The sequence below is a fragment of the Rhinoraja longicauda genome, chromosome 26 (assembly GCF_053455715.1).
Source record: "Rhinoraja longicauda isolate Sanriku21f chromosome 26, sRhiLon1.1, whole genome shotgun sequence".
Taxonomy (NCBI): Eukaryota; Metazoa; Chordata; class Chondrichthyes; order Rajiformes; family Arhynchobatidae; genus Rhinoraja; species Rhinoraja longicauda.
Window position 1 is genome coordinate 23,623,163 of NC_135978.1, and position 21,089 is coordinate 23,644,251.

The 21,089-nt window shown below is 40.7% G+C and overlaps 1 protein-coding gene across 1 annotated transcript in view; it reads right to left on the reverse strand.

Annotated features, from left to right (window-relative positions):
- The window catches only part of brip1 (BRCA1 interacting helicase 1), a 182,955-nt gene that overhangs the window by 116,983 nt on the left and 44,883 nt on the right, over window positions 1-21,089 (reverse strand). The window contains exons 7-11 of the mRNA XM_078422433.1: window positions 20,109-20,396; window positions 5,199-5,420; window positions 4,898-5,097; window positions 3,144-3,276; window positions 876-1,030 (exon numbers count right to left, since the gene is read on the reverse strand). Of these exons, the coding sequence (XP_078278559.1) occupies window positions 876-1,030; window positions 3,144-3,276; window positions 4,898-5,097; window positions 5,199-5,420; window positions 20,109-20,396 (998 nt within the window). The remainder of the gene's footprint in view (window positions 1-875; window positions 1,031-3,143; window positions 3,277-4,897; window positions 5,098-5,198; window positions 5,421-20,108; window positions 20,397-21,089) is intronic.

Genomic DNA, 21,089 nt, shown 5'->3' on the forward strand with positions numbered 1-21,089 from the left:
ACATTTTGCTGCTGCAGCATGGGGGTCTCCTGAGGTTTTAACTAAATACAACACTGTACAAGTAATATTCTCCAACTTAGCCACAAGTACTTATTTAAGGATAAAGTGACTGAAATAGTGAGATTTAATTTCTCAACACTAACATTCCTTAACCTGTTGAGTTTAAGGAATTTACTACATTTACTACAAAAAAACATTGTTTGAAAATCTGATATTTTACAGTTTAATTTCAGGGCCACATTATACAAGGTACTGTTATTGTCTTCAAGTACTATTGTGAATTAAGTGCTGAAATATTAAGGTGCCATCGATTATTGGCTTGTTTAGTTTTGGAAAATAATTTGAATAATTTCATTTCCTTCAGTTTTTAATTGTCCAGATATGACAGAAACCCCATGATCACCAATAATAAAACAGATGGCATATTTAATAAGAGGAATTGTCAGGTAAAGAATACTGCCAAATGTTACTATTATATGCAAGTTATTCAAAACTGTTAGTGAAGGGAATGAAGACAAATACATTGCTAATATAATGTGAACCGTAATCCTTTTCCAAATCTATGATTGATTTACCGTGACAGGACTTTTGTTTTACTTGAATTGGAATGAGCATCTTACACAAAGATTTACCCAATAAAAACCTGACCAACGAAGAACACAGATAATAGATTCCACCATAATTAGATATTGTGCACTACAAATGCATTTTGCTCAAATTACAACACGTCTGAATTTTATAGCTAGCATCTTAAACTGAACATAAATTGTTTATTAGCTTCAAATAATTAAAAAATGATTTAAATATTATATGCTGTAATTAAAAAAATAGGATACCATGGTCCAAACATCCATCACAAAGATTCCAGCATTTACCTGCAGTTGCCCCTAAAGAGAAAATCAAGCACCATGAAGAGTCCTTTCAGCACCATCTGTGTTGAAGCACTTATAGTCGGAACTGTTACTGACTCCTGCCGTCCATTCAGTATTGGCATTTTTTCTTCTTTCTCTATCACACCATCCAGACATTTCTGTGCACCAGATATTCATTCAAATATATAATTTAATATCAAGCACTGCTTTTAGCATCACAGTATTAAAAGAGAATAATAAAGTTATGTCTTTTTCCCCAACATCAGGTTACTATATTTCCAATAGTTGTATTCATGGATAATATAGTTTTGGAGTCAATAATAAACAGTACTCACTAATGACTTTGATGAAGTAGGAAAGAGCTGGTTTAAATCGAAGGTAGATCACAAAATGCTGGAGTAACTCAGCGGGACAGGTACAGGAGAGAAGGAATGGGTGACATTTCGGATCGAGACTCTTCTTCAGACTAATCTACCTTTGACTTTGATGAAGGTTGTCTAGAAAACCCAAGGTTATGTGTGACAAGAACTTCCCCTTTTCTAGTGCTTATTGCTGTCAATTCAAATGGATCCTTAGTGTCCAGCAACTATAGCAACTCATCAGCTAGAGTGTGGTCCTGACCTCCCATCAACCTCATTGGAGACCTTTGAACTAATTTTAATCAGACTTTATCTTGCACTATTTATGCATTGTATCGTTTATCCTTGCACTGTGGAGGGCTTGATTGCAATCATGTATAGTCGTTTTGATAGCACCCGAACAAAAGCTTTTCACTGTACCTCAGTACATATGACAATAAACTAAACTACAATATAATCTTTCTGCATAAATAGCCAACAATATTAAAGGATTCTCAGATATAATGCCTTAAAGCGAAAAACACATTTTAATTAACTCTTTAAACACTATAGAATATTTTGAACATTTAGACATGATTGAGGTGGAACACAAAAACATAACAAATTAAATGACATACATTTAAAAACTTGACATTTTGAAATAATCACAAGACGGAAATCCAACGTGCATGCAATAGATTTGTTTTCAGACCAAATGGTTTCCTAAATGGCAATTATAGCTCAGTACCCATGAAAAGCACACTTAGATCTTTGTGGTTTGCTAGACAGTGATCACCTGCAACAAAGCACAAGATTTTGATGGGAACAGTGGTTGACTTCAGCGGCTACTCCAGGTAGAGTCAATCACTTATAGTCAGAAAGATCCTGTACAGCATGGGGCTTTCCAATTAGCTACGACCAACAACCCCTCAGAAAAATGTGCATACGAGCAGTGAAATAATCAGTATGCTTCCAATGGCATATGCTACTGGAAGCAGCTTCCAGTAGCATATGAGCAACTCGCTGGTCAATGAAAGATCTGCACCTTTAATTATAATGTCCTTCCAGTTTAGTTGAGAGATACAGCATGGAAATAGGCCCTAACCCACTGGGTCCACGCTGACTATTGATCACCTGTTCACACTAGTTCTATGTTATCTTACTTTCACATCCACACCTTACACGGTAGGGGAAATTTACAGAGGCTAGTTAACCTACAAACCTGCACATCCTTGGGATGAGTTTGGAAAACTCAGCACCCGGTGGAAACCCATACAGTGAGAATGTGCAAACTCTACATAGACAGCACCCAAGGATAGGAGAGAACCGGGGTCTCTGGCATTGTGAGATATCAGCTCTACCATCTGTGCCACTGGTTGAGTTGTGGTGCTGTAGCAACTCAAAGAGTTGAAGGAGAGCCTAATCACTTTGTAGGATGTTTATAGGAACTTATAATGCAAATATAATGCTAATAATTCTGCTAAACTAGGAATCAAATTATATCACAATTGTCCCTCTAGTCTTTAACTCCACTGAAAACAACAGGTTTTGACTCTTGGATCAAGACTGCAAAAAATTAACTAATTAAAAATAAACATTTATGCATGCAGCTCTTTCCTGGCAGGTTAGAAAGCAGACATATTGCCAAATGCAGCATCTGGCAAGATCACTACAACACTCAGTTCTCAAGTCCTCACTATGAGAAATACCAGAATACTCTTGGAGTAGCATGTGTGACATTATTGCCAATGTTAGTGGTCCAAAAAAGTATTAACTGAATTTCTGATATCTGCAGTGTAACCTTGATTAATGAGGGGGTAAAAAATAAGGTCTATAAAGATATTCAAAATTTGAAGATAAAGGTGGATTCATATTTTTCTCAGAGTTTCATAACTTACCAAAACCTTGTTAAACTTATGAATAATCAAATTACCTGTAAAATATAAAATGAGGCACTGGTTAATCCCCAGTTATGGAAAATATTCAGCATTTCTTTCCCATTCCAGATCTTGCAAGATGTTTCAAATTCCCGCTCCACCAGATTGCCAGAACTCTCCTTTAACCAGCTGAAAAATAAAATGACACAAGCAGTAATTAATAGCTGAAATTGAACGCTGTAGTCTGAAGAAAGGTCTTGACCCAAAACATCACCCATTCCTTGTCTCCAGAGATGCTGCCTGTCCTGCTGAGTTACTCCAGCATTTTGTGTCTATCTACTGCAAAAACACTGCGCACTTACAGATTTACTGATTGACGTTTGATCCACATGGAGCATATTCAAGAATCAGGTGATGTTTGCTTGATTTAGGATGAAAACCAAGTTTAAGCTCCTGAGCCTCCAATGACGTTTTAGCTTCATGGCTCCAGAGTGTCCTACTAAGATCACATGCCATTACTGAAGCAGCAAATAAGACACCAAGCAAGGCAATATTAAGAAAAAACATATTTCTTCAAGGAAAGAAATAACATGAAACAAAAACTTTGGTAATCAAGCAATAAAGGTTGAAAGGGATGAATGAAGCAGGAAAACTGGAGCGGCTAGGCTTGTATACACTGGAATTTAGAAGGATGAGAGGGGATCTTATCGAAACATGTAAGATTATTAAGGGGTTGGACACGTTAGAGGCAGGAAACATGTTCCCAATGTTGGGGGAGTCCAGAACCAGGGGCCATAGTTTAAGAATAAGGGGTAGGCCATTTAGAACAGAGATGAGGAAAAACCTTTTCAGTCAGAGAGTTGTAAATCTGTGGAATTCACTGCTTCAGAAGGCAGTGGAGGCCAATTCTCTGAATGCATTCAAGAGAGAGCTAGATAGAGGGGGTATGGGGAGAAGGCAGGAACGGGGTACTGATTGAGAATGATCAGCCATGATCACATTGAATGGTGGTACTGGCTCGAAGGGCCGAATGGCCTACTCCTGCACTTATTGTCTATTGTCTAACTGGAAAATAGAGGGAAACAGAGAGTGAATGGATTAATTGAACTGGATTTCAATGTCATAATTTGTAATAATATCTTCAGCATGATATCTTTTCAAGTAAAGCATTTTTTTGAAGCGTCAGCATACATTACAAAAGTTGGCAATTTCATAGTTCAGGAAATATTTTTCCCACAGCATAATCTGCTAACGTATAAGTTTAAGAGAAAAAACAAGTAATGCAAACATTTTGGGGAGAATTAATTAATTCACTGTCCCAGAAGAAAACCAAATGTGCGTGTTTCACTTCCAGTCATGCTATCCAGTGGATTTAATTTATAAACAAGGTTGGGAAGTTTAATTTGAAAAAGATGTTGACAAAAATATAGATGTGCCAATTGTTGACAATATTACACAATAAGTACCTAAACTGAAACAGCAAGGAGACGATTTTAACAGTGGGTCACATGATTCTTTAACCAGGACATTAAATCAAGATCAATTCACAATCATTTGATCCTCAAAATAAAACTGTACACACGCGACACACTCCCACAGATGCTCTTTTAAATAATATGTGTAATATAATGTCAGTTTAGTCATTTAAAAATAATTTAAAAGCTATTTTAACAGTTCTGATGTTCCAAGTAGCTAACAATTGAAGGATTCAACAATTGAATCTTTCCCACTACAAGATTAAAAGTATTAAAATAACTAAAACTTTTAAAAATGTATACGTTGTACATATCTCAAGCCAAATCTTGCATACTTTGTAAAACTATAACAGACAGCCCGCAGTGCCTCATGATCACTTTTCCTGATGTTTTGGTTGACCATGCTATCCAGTTCTTCACGAGCAACCAACAGCTGATTTTCTGTAACACTAAAACTAGATGACTCTCTTGCACAATCTTCAATATTATGCGCTTCATCAAAGATAAGGATTTGGCCTTTCAAGTTGATATTCATCTATCACAAGACAAAAAAAATGCATAGAAGTAACACCAATCAAGAGCACAGATTGATAGCTTTGACAGAAAATAATAGTCCGATTTTTGAAAAGCACTTACCCTCTCCCTTATTTGTGGGTCTATAAGATAATTATATGGGCAAAATACAATATCTGCATCCTGCATTAATTCGCGGGCTGCAAAGTAGGTACACGAGCGAAGCTTCTTTCCCAAGTTCACCAACTCTTCAATGTCCCAAGCAATTTTCAAACAGTGGATCCCCTGTAAAGAACTCTGTTCATTCATTTTGTGGACACCGTGATAGTAACGGCACGATCTTCCCTGCAATAGGATAACAAACACCAAATTTTACCTCTAGTGATGAAAAGATCATCTTAAATGTACAAGCAAAATATGCTGCATTTAATAAGAACTGATTCCTTTGTCACAAAAGAAATATTACAGTAGAAAATTAGCAAGAAAATTAGCATTAACTGCGTCATCTGTGAACAATTTTCGTAAAAAGGATATTTATGAAAAAAATGTACTTTTGGTTCCTTGGTGAAAACTTGGAAATTGAAGCAAATGCACAGACTTGCATTGTTAGGAAGGCCATTTAATGTAATTGATAGATTGCGAATCCAGCTATTTTTCCACTTGACAGCTATACCTAAATGATTGACCCATTTTGTTAAAAATTTTGTATAAAATTTACATTCCTATTGTAGAGCAGCAGTTTACTCAAAATAACGTGCAATCACACCAGCTCTTCACTCTGCATTCAACCACTTGGAAAATGTGAACATGCACGTCACGTTGTTGTTCATCAACTACAGTTAGTGTTCAACACCATCAACCCCTCGAAACTTATCATCAGACTGAGGAACTGAGTTTTTGCTCGCCTCTAAGCATAGCATCCTCAACTCCATCATCAGCAGATCACAATATAAATTTACAACACTTCCTCCTTGATCACCATTGACACAGGAGCTCCTTCAGGCTGAGTGCTCAGTCCCCTGCTCTAAGCTCCTTAATCCCGTAACTGTGCAGCCAAACACATGTCCAACAACATCTTTAAATTTGCCGATGATACCACCTTTGTTGGATGAATAAGCGGTAATAATAAGTTAAAGTACAGGAGAGAAATTGATAATTTGATTGAATGGTACCAGAACAATCTTGCTCTCAACATTAGCAAGACCAAAGAGCAGATTATTGGTTTCAGGAAAGCAAAGTTGAGGATCCGTGAACTTGTCTTCATCAATGGGACAGCAATAGAGTCAACAACTTCAAATTCCTGGGCATGTATATTTCTGATGATCTGTCCTGGACCCAGCACATTATTGCAATCACAAAGAAAGCTCATCAAAGCATCTATTTCCTCAGAAGAATGAGGAGGTTGTCAACAATGTCAACAAATATTCTCTTGAACTTCTACAGCTGTAAAGTAGAGAGCATGCTGACTGGTTGCATCATAGTCTGGTTCAGCGACTTGAACACCTAGGAATGAAGGAGGATGAAGAGTGGTCGACATTGCCTGGTCCATCACAGGTACTGATCACCCCACCATCGGAGGAATCCACAGGAAGCACAGCCATAAAAAGCCAATATCAAAAGAACCATACCACCCTGACCACACTTTTATCTCCCTATTACCATCGGGAAAAACGAAGAGAGGCCCGAAAACTGTGACCTCCAGGTTTAAGAATGTTTTCCCAGCAACCATGAGGCTCTTGAAAACTGCACCACACTAACTGCTACCTCCACAGTTATGATCTACTATGGACTTTGTTTTGGTTGCACTTTGGACTTTAGTTTTGCACTATTATGGTCTGGTTACTTAGTATTACCTATTGTTAATTTATTGTATTATTGATCATTATATATTTATTTGTGTGTAGTTGTGTTAATGGGCAGGTTAAGGTGCAATAAGAATTTCATTGTTCCATTGTTGGTACTCGGACAATTAAATATGCTCGACTCTTAAATTACATTGATAAATCTCTGAAACAGAAAAATGATCAGTTTAAGATAGCATGGGGAGGTCAGCTGGAAGGCAAACTATCCAAAAAGTGAGTCAGTGTGAGTTAGTAAAGAATGTATGAGAAGAAGCTGGCACAAAGTAAATGAGAGACAAGTTAAAGGTGAGAATGCCATCAGGTGGGTTGAAACATCAAAGAACACAAAAGGCAGGTCAACTGTTTTCAAGCACTTTACTTTAACATTACTGGAGCTGCCGTGAAAACAGGAAGTAAATTGATTTGCCTGTAAGCCATCTGGTTAGCATGGAGAATTCTGTAATTTTTAAGTCTCTGCAAAATTTTACAATGATACACCTACTCACATTTATCACCTACACAGGACTTTTAACAGCTTAAATATATACAGATTTTTGAAAATGACACCATTTCAAGATATAGCATCTTTGCATTCTTCATTCTGATTCAACAAATGCAAGAACAGTCGTGGCTATCCCTCGAGGTCGAGGATGATGGTCTACGTTCCGTTGTTTTTATGAACTCTCAGGTGGCTTATGAGTCCAATCCTGGCTTTGAAAGTTCTTTGGCATTCAGGGCAGGTGATTCCAGATGTCAGATCGGGCTTTGGTTGTTGCAGCCTCTCTTTCCGTTTACTTCTCCTTTCTTCTAATTCTGCGCATCTGTTGGCTTTGAAGGTCGCTATTCCTTTTTGGATGATAGTTCGTCAGAGTTTCCTGTCCTTGGCATTGGTTTCCCAATTTTCGATGTCGATTTCACATTTCTTCATGCTGGCTTTTAAGGCGTCTTTGAATCTCTTCTTTTGTCCACCTCTTTTACGTTTGCCTTCTTTAAGCTGGGAAGGCTTGCTTTGGTAGACGCTCATCTTCCATCCGAACAACATGACAATAGTATAAGAAAATAACTGCAGATGCTGGTACAAATCGAAGGTATTTATTCACAAAATGCTGGAGTAACTCAGCAGGTCAGGCAGCATCTCGGGAGAGAAGGAATGGGTAACGTTTCGGGTCGAGACCCTTCTTCAGACTGAAGTGCTGGAGTAATTCAGCGGGTCAGGCATCATAGACAATAGACAATAGACAATAGGTGCAGGAGTAGGCCATTCAGCCCTTCGAGCCAGCACCGCCATTCAATGCGATCATGGCTGATCACTATCAATCAGTACCCCGTTCCTGCCTTCTCCCCATACCCCCTCACTCCGCTATCCTTAAGAGCTCTATCCAGCTCTCTCTTGAAAGCATCCAACGAACTGGCCTCCACTGGAGAACATGGATAGGCAATGTTGCCAGTGGGGACCTGACCTAAAATGATGCCTATCCATGTTCTCCAGAGGAACTGCCTGACCTGCGCTCCAGCACTTTTAGTCAAAGCCTTCTTGACCTCACCTTTTCCCAAATTACCAGTCACAGATACACCTGATCAGGACATTACAAGCAGAAGTCACCACTGTACTTACTGCGACAACCTTTTTGGGTTTTGTTGTGACTGTTTAGGATGCCACAGATAGAAAGGTCAGAATGGGAATGGAAAAATTACTTCAAGTGATAGGCAACTGGAAGTGAACTGAACACCTGGTGCTCCGCAGAACGATTATCTAACCTGTTTTTGGTTTTCCAGAGTAAAGGAGGCCTTTTATTTTCATTTCAGATTTCTAGTACCTCAGTTTTTTGTTTCAATTTGTGTACAGCACTTGGATCAGAACTTTTCTGAACCAAGATATTGTATTCTGGGCAACCTTGTTCAAGCAGAATGAACAGATCTTAAACATTCAGCACACATTTCCAACAAGAGGACTAGAAATTCATGAACAGATAAAACAGAATAAATATAGAGCTGTTGTCACTTTTGCTGGTAATCCAGAGAGAAGGAATCTTAAAATCTGTATACTAAAACTCTCGGCCCACCTTACTCACCGTCGTCCCTTTGGTGCTAATGGAAGAAGTTTCATTGAAATCGGTGTTATATTTTTTAAGTTATTCACATTTTAAAGTTTAAATCTATCTTGGGGAGGGAGGGGGGAGGGAGGGGAGAAGGGGAGGGGGTGGGGGAAGGGGAGGGGGTGGGAGAAGGGGTGGGAGAAGGGGAGGGGGTGGGAGAAGGGGAGGGGGTGGGAGAAGGGGAGGGGGTGGGAGAAGGGGAGGGGGTGGGAGAAGGGGAGGGGGTGGGAGAAGGGGAGGGGGTGGGAGAAGGGGAGGGAGTGGGAGAAGGGGAGGGAGTGGGAGAAGGGGAGTGGGAGAAGGGGAGGGAGGAGAGGGTGCTGCACCAATGCAGGAGAGGTTTGGGTCCACTTGAACCTTAAAATTCATGAAGTTCACACAAAGTGCAGTAGAACTGATGAATTTGCACTTCCAAAAACCAATGGATCTGGGTCAGATGAAATTTTCTGATTTATGCTCAGCAAAATTTTATCATTACAGTCAGGACCTATTTTAAGAATCATAGTTCATTGTCATATGTCCCAAAACGGAACCATGAGATTGTTCAACGAAACAATGAATGGGTTAGCAGTTTAGGACTAAACAGTAAACTCTTCAGCCATCATTTTCCCTTAAATTACAGCACAATAACAAATATTTTAATTTGGTATTCTCAATGATATTTGTGTTGTTATTGCACATATTTAGCTGCATTTTTATGTATTTGCAACTGCATTTAGCTACATTTTACTACATTTCAGAAGTAATTAATAATTAAGTTGTTACACTAATCCAGATGCTATTATTTTCTTATAAAAAGCTGCATAGGTGCTGAATTTAATTAAAAAGTACCATTTATTAAAATGATTGGCACAACTCTAAATTAGACAAGGTTTCAAGTTTCACCCTGAGAGTGAAATTTGATTCGGTCTTGGGTTAGACAATAGACAAGAGGTGCAGGAGTAGGCCATTCAGCCCTTCGAGCCAGCACCACCATTCAATGTGATCATGGCTGATCATTCCCAATCAGTACCCCGTTCCTGCCTTCTCCCCATACCCCCAGACTCCGCTATCCTTAGGAGCTCTATCTAGCTCTCTCTTGAAAGCACTCAGAGAATTAGCCTCCACTGCCTTCTGAGGCAGAGAATTCCACAGATTTACAACTCTCTGACTGAAAAAGTTTTTCCTCATTTCTGTTCTAAATGGCGTACTCCTTATTCTTAAACTGTGGCCCCTGGTTCTGGACTCCCCCAACATTGGGAACATGTTTCCTGCCTCTAACGTGTCCAACCCCTTAATAATCTTAAACGTTTCAATAAGATTCCCCTCTCATCCTTCTAAATTCCAGTGTATACTAGCCTAGTCGATCCAGTCTTTCAACATACGACAGTCCCGCCATTCCGGGAATTAACCTAGTAAACCTACGCTGCACGCCCTCAATAGCAAGAATATCCTTCCTCAAATTTAGAGACCAAAACTGCACACAGTACTCCAGGTGCGATCTCACCAGGGCCCTGTACAACTGCAGAAGGACCTCTTTGCTCCTAAACTCAACTCCTCTTGTTATGAAGGCCAACATTCCATTGACTTTCTTCACTGCCTGCTGTACCTGCATGCTTCCTTTCAGTGACTGATGCACTAGGACACCCAGATCTCGTTGTAAGTCCCCTTTTCCTAACTTGGCACCATTTAGATAATAATCTGCCTTCCTATTCTTACCACCAAAGTGGATAACCTCACACTTATCCACATTAAACAGCATCTGCCATGCATCCGCACACTCACACAACCTGTCCAAGTCACACTGCAACCTCATAGCATCTTCCTCACAGTTCACACTGCCACCCAGCTTTGTGTCATCTGCAAATTTCTAGAGCCACCTCCTTAAGTACCCTGGGATGCAGACCATCAGGCCTTGGGGATTTATCAGCCTTCAGTCCCATCAGTCTACCCAACACCATTTCCTGTCTAATGTGAATTTCCTTCAGTTCCTCCGTCACCCTAGGATCGCTGGCCATTAGAACATCTGGGAGTTTGGTTGTATCTTCCTTAGTGAAGACAGATCCAAAGTACCAGTTCAACTCGTCTGCCATTTCCTTGTTCCCCATAATAAATTCCCCTGCTTCTGTCTTCAAGGGACCCACATTTGCCTTAACTATTTTTTTCCTCTTCACATACCTAAAGGACCCTTTATCATATCATATCATATCATATCATATATATACAGCGCGGAAACAGGCCTTTTCGGCCCACCAAGTCCGCGCCGCCCAGCGATCCCCGCACATTAACACTATCCTACGCCCACTAGGGGCAATTTTTTACATTTACCCAGTCAATTAACCTACATACCTGTACGTCTTTACTATCTTCCTTTATATTCTTGGCTAGCTTACCTTCGTACCTCATATTTTCTCCCCGTATTGCCTTTTTAGTTTTCTTCTGTTGCTCTTTAAGAGTCCCAATCCTCTGGCTTCCCGCTCTTCTTTGCTATTTTATACTTCTGCTCTTTTATTTTTATGCTGTCCTTGACTTCCCTTGTCAGCCACGGGTGCCTCTTACTCCCCTTAGAATCTTTCCTCCTCTTTGGAATGAATTGATCCTGCAACTTCTGCATTATTCCCAGGAATACCTGCCATTGCTGTTCCACCGTCTTCCCTGCTAGGGACTCTTTCCATTCAAATCTGGCCAGCTCCTGCCTCATGCCTCTGTAATCCCCTTTGCTATACTGTAATACTGACACTTCTGATTTTCCCTTCTCCCTCTCAATTTGTAGATTAAAAGTTATCATATTATGATCACTGCCTCCTAATGGCTCTTTTACCTTCAGTTCCCTTATCAAATCAGGTTCATTACACAACACTAAATCCAGAATTGCCTTCTCCCTGGTAGGCTCCAGTACAAGCTGTTCTAAGAATCCATCTCGGAGGCACTCCACAAACTCCCTTTCCTGGGGTCCAGTACCAACCTGATTTTCCCAGTCTACCTGGATGTTGAAATCTCCCATAACCACTGTAGCATTACATTTGTGACATGCTAATTTTAGCTCTTGATTCAACTTGCACCCTATGTCGAGACTACTGTTTGGGGGCCTGTAGATAACTCCCATTAGGGTCTTTTTACCGTTACAATTCCTCATTTCTATCCTTACCGATTCTACATCTCCTGATTCTATGTCCCCCCCTTGCAAGGGAATGAATATCATTCCTTACCAACAGAGCGACCCCACCCCCTCTGCCCACCTGTCTGTCTTTTTGATAGGTCGTATATCCCTGAATATTCAGTTCCCAGCCCTGGTCCTCTTGTAGCCATGTCTCAGTGATTCCCACAACATCATACTTGCCAATGTCTAACTGAGCCTGAAGCTCATCCACTTTATTTTTTAAACTTCGCGCATTTAAATACAACACTTTAACTTCGGTATTCACCTCCCCTCTCACACCAGTCACCATTGGCCCTAACCTTACTCTTTTATCCCTTCTAGAACTTTCCTTCCCATTTATTCGAGAGTCATTTGCAATTTCTCCTGTATTCGCTTCCTCTTTAACTCCGTCTTCATATTCCCAATTTGTCAACCCCTCCCTCCCACTACTTAGTTTAAACCCACACGTGTAACACTAGCAAACCTGCCTGCCAGAATATTGGTCCCCCTGCTGTTAAGGTGTAACCCATCCCTTTTGTACAGGTCACCCATACCCCAGAAGAGATCTCAGTGGTCTAGAAATCTAAATACCTGCTCCCTGCACCAACCCCACAGCCACACATTCATATCCCCGATCTCCCTGTTCCTGCCCTCATTAGCACGAGATAACCACCCTCGACGTCCTACTTCTCAGTCTTCTTCCTAACTCTCTAAACTCACGTTGCAGTACCTCCTTCCTCTTCCTCCCGACGTCGTTCGTGCCCACGTGCACAACTACTTCCAGTTGATCGCCTTCCCTCGCTAGGATGTTCTGAAGCCAGTCTATGATGTCTTGAACCCTGGCACCAGGGAGGCAACAGACCATCCTCAAGTCCCGCCTGCGACCACAGAATCTACTGTCCGTATCTCAGACAATGGAGTCACCCACTACTATGGCTCTTTCTGACTTCGGTCTCCCCGGTTGAGTCTCCTTGCCTGGATTAGAGCCACCGACCTGTCCGTCGCTCGGACTGGAAGCGTCTTCTGCCCCGACAGCTCCCAAGAGGGTGTACCTGTTTGCAATAGGCACAGCCACCAGGGTCTCCTGTAGTCCATGTTTAGTCCCCTTTGAAATGGTCTCCCACCTTCGCTCGACCTGGACCCTTGGCGTGACAGCCTCACAGTAGGTCCTGTCCAGGAAATTCTCGTATTCCCGGATGGCCCTGAGGTTATCCAGCTGGTTCTCCAACTCCACCACACGTCCATTCAGGACCTGCACTCGGACACAATTCTTGCAGGTGTAGCTCCCAGAAGCTCCAGCGGTGTCCCTACCTTCCCACATCCTGCAGGAAACACACTGCACCAACTTATCTGCCATTACTTGAGTGTCAAAAACAAATCAGGCTCAAAAACAAGTGTATCCTCCTCACCTCAGCCTCCTCGCCAAAGACTCGCAGCCAAAGACTCGCACTTTTCTCACAGGGCACTTAAGACTCGCACTTTTCTCACAGGACACTTAAGACTCGCATTTTTCTCACAGGGCACTTAAGACTCGCACTTTTCTCACAGGGCACTTCCCTCGACAGGGCCCTTGTGCAAGCCTTGTCTATATCAGTCACTAAATTGACTAATTGGCTAATTTACCAAACTTCTAATTTAATTGCTCAGCCAATCCCCGCACTCACTATCCTGCCTTCCTCTGACGAGCTTGGAGGTATGCGCTTCACTGAATGACTGCTAGCGTCCCTTTGGCGCTCTTTTTTAAACGGACTTTTACCTGCAATTCACGTTTACTTAATTTCATCCAACGGTCATCCTTGCTGCTGCTGCTGCTCTCCCGACCTTTACTGAATGACTGTTAGCGTCCCTCTGGCGCTCTTTTTTGAACGGTTGTTCCATTTCTATTCATATTTTCATCTGCTCCGTTATTTATGTGTGACATTACCGAGAAGATGCTTCCACGCCCTCTGGGCATTCTAAAGTCTTTCACACTCAATTGATTACTTTCGAAGAAATGGAATTACAGTTGTGATGGAGGTAAAAACGCCAGTTAATCCGATCGATGTGAAGTCCCAAAATGAACAAATGAGATAGATGGATTGGTGTGTTCATTGAGAAATGAATGGTGGTCAACACAGAGTTTCCATCTTCAAAAAGTATTGGGGAATTCTCTATGCTCAGCTAATCTGGCAGATGGGGCATTGACTAAAATGATTCACTGGGAAGATAGAATTTCTAACAATTCAATGTTCACAAGAAGATTCGCCAGCCACAAATTTGCCAAGAATATTAGTTTCAACTCGTTTGAACTGATTTTTATACTTTTATTTTTCTTGACAATTGAAGTAACAGCAATTTCATATTATTATTTATTAATGTTTTTTTCCTATATTCATAGCATCAGAGATAGACTGAACCATCTAGGCAAAATGTTGGCTTGATGTATTGACAATTGAATGTGATGCCACTGAACAACAGTATAAAGGTCTTTGCTTTTTCCACCACCTCACTACTTCAGGAGTTATATCACCCTAGTTAGCAACCTTTCTCCAGCAAGACACCAGAGCAAATGAAGAACTTCCAACAAGTGGGGAGGGAGGAGAACAACAAGAGTTGTTCTCATCCTTATTCCGGACAGGTTGATTGCTGCAATCCAGCACGTCACCCACAGTAGCCACCTGCCTTTCTCGTTTACTATACTAATTTTTACATGCCTGTTGGTCCTATTGTTTGGGAGACTTTGCTGCAATGGGCTGTGCAGTGTTGTGGGGTGGCCGTGAACTGCAACCAGATCTCAGATAGCATATTCTGATGACTGGCCCACTTTGACACCTCCCTCCCCTCCCAACTGCAGCAAAGGCCATTGAAGTTTTTTTTTAAATCTACTATTCCGATGGACTTCATCAATTTAAAAAAATAGATCAGGATACTTTGAATTAGAAATTACTTTTTTTTAAAATTAGTAAAATAGAAACATGGAAAATAGGTGGCCTTTGGAGCCAGAACCGTCATTCAATATGATCATGGCTGATCATCCAAAATCAGTGCCCCACTCCTGCTTTTTTCCCATATCCCTTGATTCCGTTAGCCCTAAGAGTTAAATAACATCTGTCTTGAAAACATCCAGTGATTTGGCCTCCACTGCCTTCTGAGGCAGAGAATTCCACAGATTCACAACTCTTTGGGTGAAAAAGTTTTTCTTCATCTCAGTCCTGAATGGCCTACCCCTAATACTGAAACGTTGACCCCTGATTCTGGACTCCCCCAACATCGGAAACATTTTACTTGCATCTAGCCTGTCCAATCCCTTAAGAATTTTATATGTTTCTATTCTACAAGATCACCTCTCATCTCTCTAAATTCCAGTGAATACAAACTCAGTTGACCCATTCTTTCTTCATATGTCGGTCCCACCATCCCAGGAATTAATCAGGAACCTACACTCCTTCAATAGCAAGAATGTCCTTCCTCAAATTAGGAGACCAATACTGCACACAATACTACAGGTGCGGTCTCACCAGGGCCCTGTACAACTGCAGTAGGACCTCCTTGCTCCTAAACTCAAATCCTCTTGCAATGAAGGCCACATGCCATTAGCTTTCTTCACTGCCTGCTGTACCTGCATGTTACTTTCAGTGACTGATGAACAAGGACACCCAGGTCGCGTTGCACCTTCCCTTTTGCTAATCTGACACCATTCAGATAATAATCTGCCTTCCTGTTCTTGCCACCAAAGTGGATAACCTCACATTTATCCGCACTATACTGCAACTGCCATGTATCTGCCTACTCACCCAACCTGTCCAAGTCACCCTGCAGCCTTATAGCGTCCTCCTCGCAGCTCACTCTGCCACCCAGCTTTGTGTCATCCGCAAACTTGGAGATGTTACATTTAATTCCCTCGTCTAAATTATCAATATACATTATAAATAACTGGGGTCCCAGCACTGAACATTGTGGCACCCCACTAGTCATTGCCTGCCATTCTGAAAAGGATCTGTTAACTCCTACTCTTTGCTTCCTGTTTGCCAACCAGTTCTTTATCCATGTCAATACCCTACCCTCAATACCATGTGCTCTAATTTTGCACACTAATCTCTTTTGTGGGACCTTGTCAAAAGCTTTTTGAAAGTCCAGATACATTTCATCCACTGGCGCATTCTTCGTGTTAGATTCTCAAAAAATTCAAGAAGATTAGTCAAGCATGATTTCTTCTTCATAAATCCACACTGCTTTCCAAATGTGCTGCTATTACATCTTTAATAATCGACTCAAGCATCTTCCCCGATGTAGGGCTGACTGGTTTATAATTCCCCATTTTCTCTCTCCCTCCTTTCTTAAAAAGTGGAGTTACATTAGCCACCCTCCAGTCCACAGGAAATGATGCAGAGTCTATAGAACATTGGAAAATGATCACCAAGAGAATATAAAACATAAATGCCACCAACATTGTATACATTCACAGGGCTAGTTCAACACCATAGCCAGTGCCCTCAAATTTAATCATAGTATTCGGCAAAGAAACCCATTGAAAGAGTTTATTGGTTTTTCTTTAAGGGAAACTAAGAAGTTCATATTGATTCCCTCCTTTCAATAACATGCAATGATGGTAAACTTCCATTATAATTTAATCAAGAATAAACATTGCAAGAACTGAGATTATAGTTTGTTTACGTGATGCTGTTTGCAGTTCTTACATCACACAACTGTTGTAAAAAAGTTAAACATGTCCATTCCCATAAGATTCTAAAAAGATTAAATTTCAAGTGTCACCACAGAAATTACATAGTTCTCATGAAACCTATTTTTTTAAAAAAATAATCACTGCCAAATGCTGCTTCTTTAAAAATTGAATAATTTTAGAAGTGCACAACTAAAAAGTAAGAATAATCATCAAGCTATCCAGGTCAGTTTTGTAAATACCACTTTTAAAATAGCACATGAGTGAAAGACAATGATGCTATTTTGAAAGTGTTCAATTCAGTATACCCAGAAAAAAAATCTGAAATAAATTGTCCTGGGGAATTTCAAAACTGACACCTGCTGAAGACTGATGGCAGAATGTGAAAGACCATCCATTACAAGACAAAGACAACAATTCATCAGATCACTAGAAGTGTGATCGTAGTTAAATGCTTCTTTAAATATCCTTCATTCACAATCTATCAGCTATCTATTTCCCTTCTTACCTCTGTGAGGATAATACAGTGTTCTAAACAAGCTCATCAATGGTGACAGTGTAATTGCTGATCGTTATAACTCCAATTTTCCTGCAGGCTAAAGATGTGCAAAATAAATGCTCAACTATATCTGATAAGCACAAGGCTGTTTTTGTCATTTTGACATGAATTATAACACACTCAATGATTGAGTGGCTGTATTCTTCATGTTAATTGCCACCTGAGGCTGCGGTAACAAGACTGCTTAAAAGGTAAATTGTAAAATAGGGTTTGTATTACAACAGCATCCAATTATAATTCAGTTGTACACAGTGGTCTGTTAAGACTCTTCTACCACACCCAGTCCCCAAGGGCCATTGTTCAGTAACTCCTTTCCTATTAGAACATGTAAACAATAACTTAAAGTATCTATTCACAACAATGCCAATTTCCTTTCTTTCATAAAATTCTCAGAGTCAATGCATAGGAATGTCAAGTGAAACCTAGTATGGACTTCTCTTTCTCTATCAGCAGACCTCCCAACATTTAATTTTACAAATTCATAATTTTGATGTTCAAAATTCAGGATTTTACATAAAAATTCATAATATGGCACGTAAAGCAGCTTTTCAGCAAAAATAATAGTATGCACGCCAAATCTGCATATGCGTTGCACGACATTCATGTGTGGAAAATGACTATTATTTTCAACAGTTTGTGATTCTTGGACTACATGTACAATGTCAGACCTATCATGAGTATATTCTGCTATTTATAGAAAGGTTATTGAACAGAGATACTTGCAACACAAAGAAAAAATTGTTGTTTCATTTTTTCTAATTTGCTTTTCCCTTACGCATCCCAATTCCCTTGGTATTGAATAAAAGAACAATGGTCATAAAATGTATGACTAAGTTATGAAGAAAGAGTTGATATATGCGACTCGACTAAGCATACGGAAGAACTTGTTGAAGTAAATTTGCACATTAGTTGATAAACAGCCCAAAAAGGTGGTCATTGGCTTTTCTGCTGTTTTATATTTTAACCCCATCTTAATTAATATAGTTATATAATCTTGCACTTAAATTGAATATAGCCAATAGACAATAGACAATTCTCAATCAGTACCCGTTCCTGCCTTCTCCCCATACCCCCTGACTCCGCTATGCTTAAGAGCTCTATCTTGCTCTCTCTTGAATTCATTCAGAGAATTGGCCTCCACTGCCTTCTGAGGCAGAAAATTCTACAGATTCACAACTCTCTGACTGAAAAAGTTTTTCCTCGTCTCTGTTCTAAATGGCCTACCCCTTATTCTTAAATTGTGGCCCGTTGTTCTGGACTCCCCCAACATTTGGAACATGTTTCCTGCCTCTAACGTGTCCAACCCCTTAATAATCTTATACGTTTCGATAAGATCCCCTCTCATCCTTCTAAATTCCAGTGTATACAAGCCTAGTCACTCCAGTCTTTCAACATATGACAGTCCCGCCATTCCGGGAATTAACCTAGTAAACCTACGCTGCACACCCTCAATATTCTGGCACTCTTGGTTCTAGAGCTTTGCTGGTTTATCCAGCAGGCCACGGAACTCGGCTATGGGGATAGATGTGCTGGCTCCAGCTGGGCTGGAGTTCCAGAGCCCCGGCCGCAGGATGCAAATTCAACCCATCGATCGGCCATGGAAGTCCCGATGAGGTCGAGATTGGCTGCCTTGCCCAGCCTAGGTGCCACATTTTCGGGGAGACTTCCAGGGCGGGGGGATTTCGCGCGGGAACCTCTAGCGACCTCTAGCGGTCGATTTGCCAAATACAGACTGTTTTGTGGAAAAATATGAGGCAAAATCGGAATGGTGGAAATTAAATAAGAAAGCGGAAACTTTCTGCCAAATTTGGAAAGGTTGGCGGGGGTGTATCAGCCATCTCCCCTCAACGCCACCAGTCCGAACAGGCATGGTACACAGAGTGGAGAGTAGCCCTGGAGCTCCTCCACATCTGACTCCAAACTCCTGTGCCACCACATTTAAACACAGGAAAGGAAAACCTCTCTTGACAACTACCAACCACTTTCCGTTCGGTGATGTGTCAGTACTCTGCCATGCTGAAGGTGCTGAGATGAAAGTAACATCCAACAGTTAGAGTATTTTGGTAGCACCAAAGAACCCAACTGGCCAAATTTAGATCCACAGCACTCAGCCTGTGAACCATAAGAAGGGATAAAGCCTTTATGATCTTGTTCTCATTTTTTACCATTGCAGATGCATCTGTTTATGGTAGGAGTGACCACTTCCAACCCCTTGTGGAGACACTTTCCATTGTGTTGCGTGGCTATACAATCATTCGAAAGTATATGGATTCAGAACAGACCTATCAGGCCAAATCTAGGCATCCACAGGGCATTGTAGGCAATTAGCAACAATTGGACTGTAAACTATTGCAATTTATAATCTCATGACATGGCAAATCCATTATTCGACTGCAACAATCAAGCCCATTCCTCAAAGGAGTGCAGAAGGTTCTGCCATTTTGAGTGCTATTGGGTGCACTTGGTAAACCCAAAAATAAGGTAACAACCTGGAGATGCTGCGACACAGGTTTAAACATATTGAATAGCATGCAAGCAAAAGACTGAACTTAGCAAACTCACAACCAACACATGGAATTAAAGCACTGCAGCATTGCCACATCTAGTCATAAATGGTAGTTAAATAGTTAACAGGACGAGGAGGGTCCCAGAACATTCCCACCTGCAAGAGTAGCTCGGAAACCAGATAAGGAGTTTGTCCAAGGTATCCAAAGGAAATAACATTGTGTCTGACCATTTATAAAGAGAATATTACTTACATCTTTCCCCTCTAGGAGCTCTTTGCATTTTTCATTCCTATTGTAACTAGTAGAGACCTCAGGGTGTACACAGGTGTGATCTCTGCTGGACAGGATGGTCATCCGAACATATGAATAAGCTGTACGCCGAAGTTCATGAGTGATTTGTGTTATCTGTTTGTGTGTGCGAGTGCCAAAAAATATTTTTGGGACTTGTGATTTTCCATTATTCTTCCCTTTTGCAGCACCTTCATCTTTTCCATTTGTCTTCAAACTGACACAAGTACACAGGTTGCAAGGACTAGACACCTGCAAGGGAAAGTAAGAAAACAATTTAATCCCTGGATTTATTTACAGGTTACATATTATTTACAGGTTACATATTAATTATTGAACAATTATTTTAAATGTAATTGACATTATTAGTCTGGTTTTGCCCTACATTTACCAGATAGGAAATCTATCTGGATGCACTAGGACGCATCCCCAGTGATGAAAATGTTACTTTATAAATGGAAAATATAAAATCGATGTTAGAAATAGTCAATGACTAATCCAAACCATTACACTAGACACACCTTGTCCATTTTTTGGGTTCCACACATTGCCTGTGTTAACCACGTCATTATCCAAATCTGGTCACCCATCTACAGGAGGGATGTTGGAGAGGGTGCTGAGGAGATTCACCTAGATGTTACTTAGTATTATGGGTTTGAGTTATGGGAAGAGGCTGGATAGTATGAGACTCTGGGATTACTTGGAGTGTTAGAGGCTGAAGGGTGACCTTATTGAGGTGTACAAGATCATGAGGGGCATGCATAAAGTGAACGTTCACAGTTTGGTTCCCAGGGTGTAGGATGCTAAAACCAGGTGCCAACAGCTTCAGGTGAGAGGGACGATATTTAAGAAGGAGTTCAGGGGCAACATTTCTCAGGGATTAGTCTGTATCTGGAATGAACTGCCAGAGGGAGCAATAGAAGTGATACAATTACGACTTGAAAA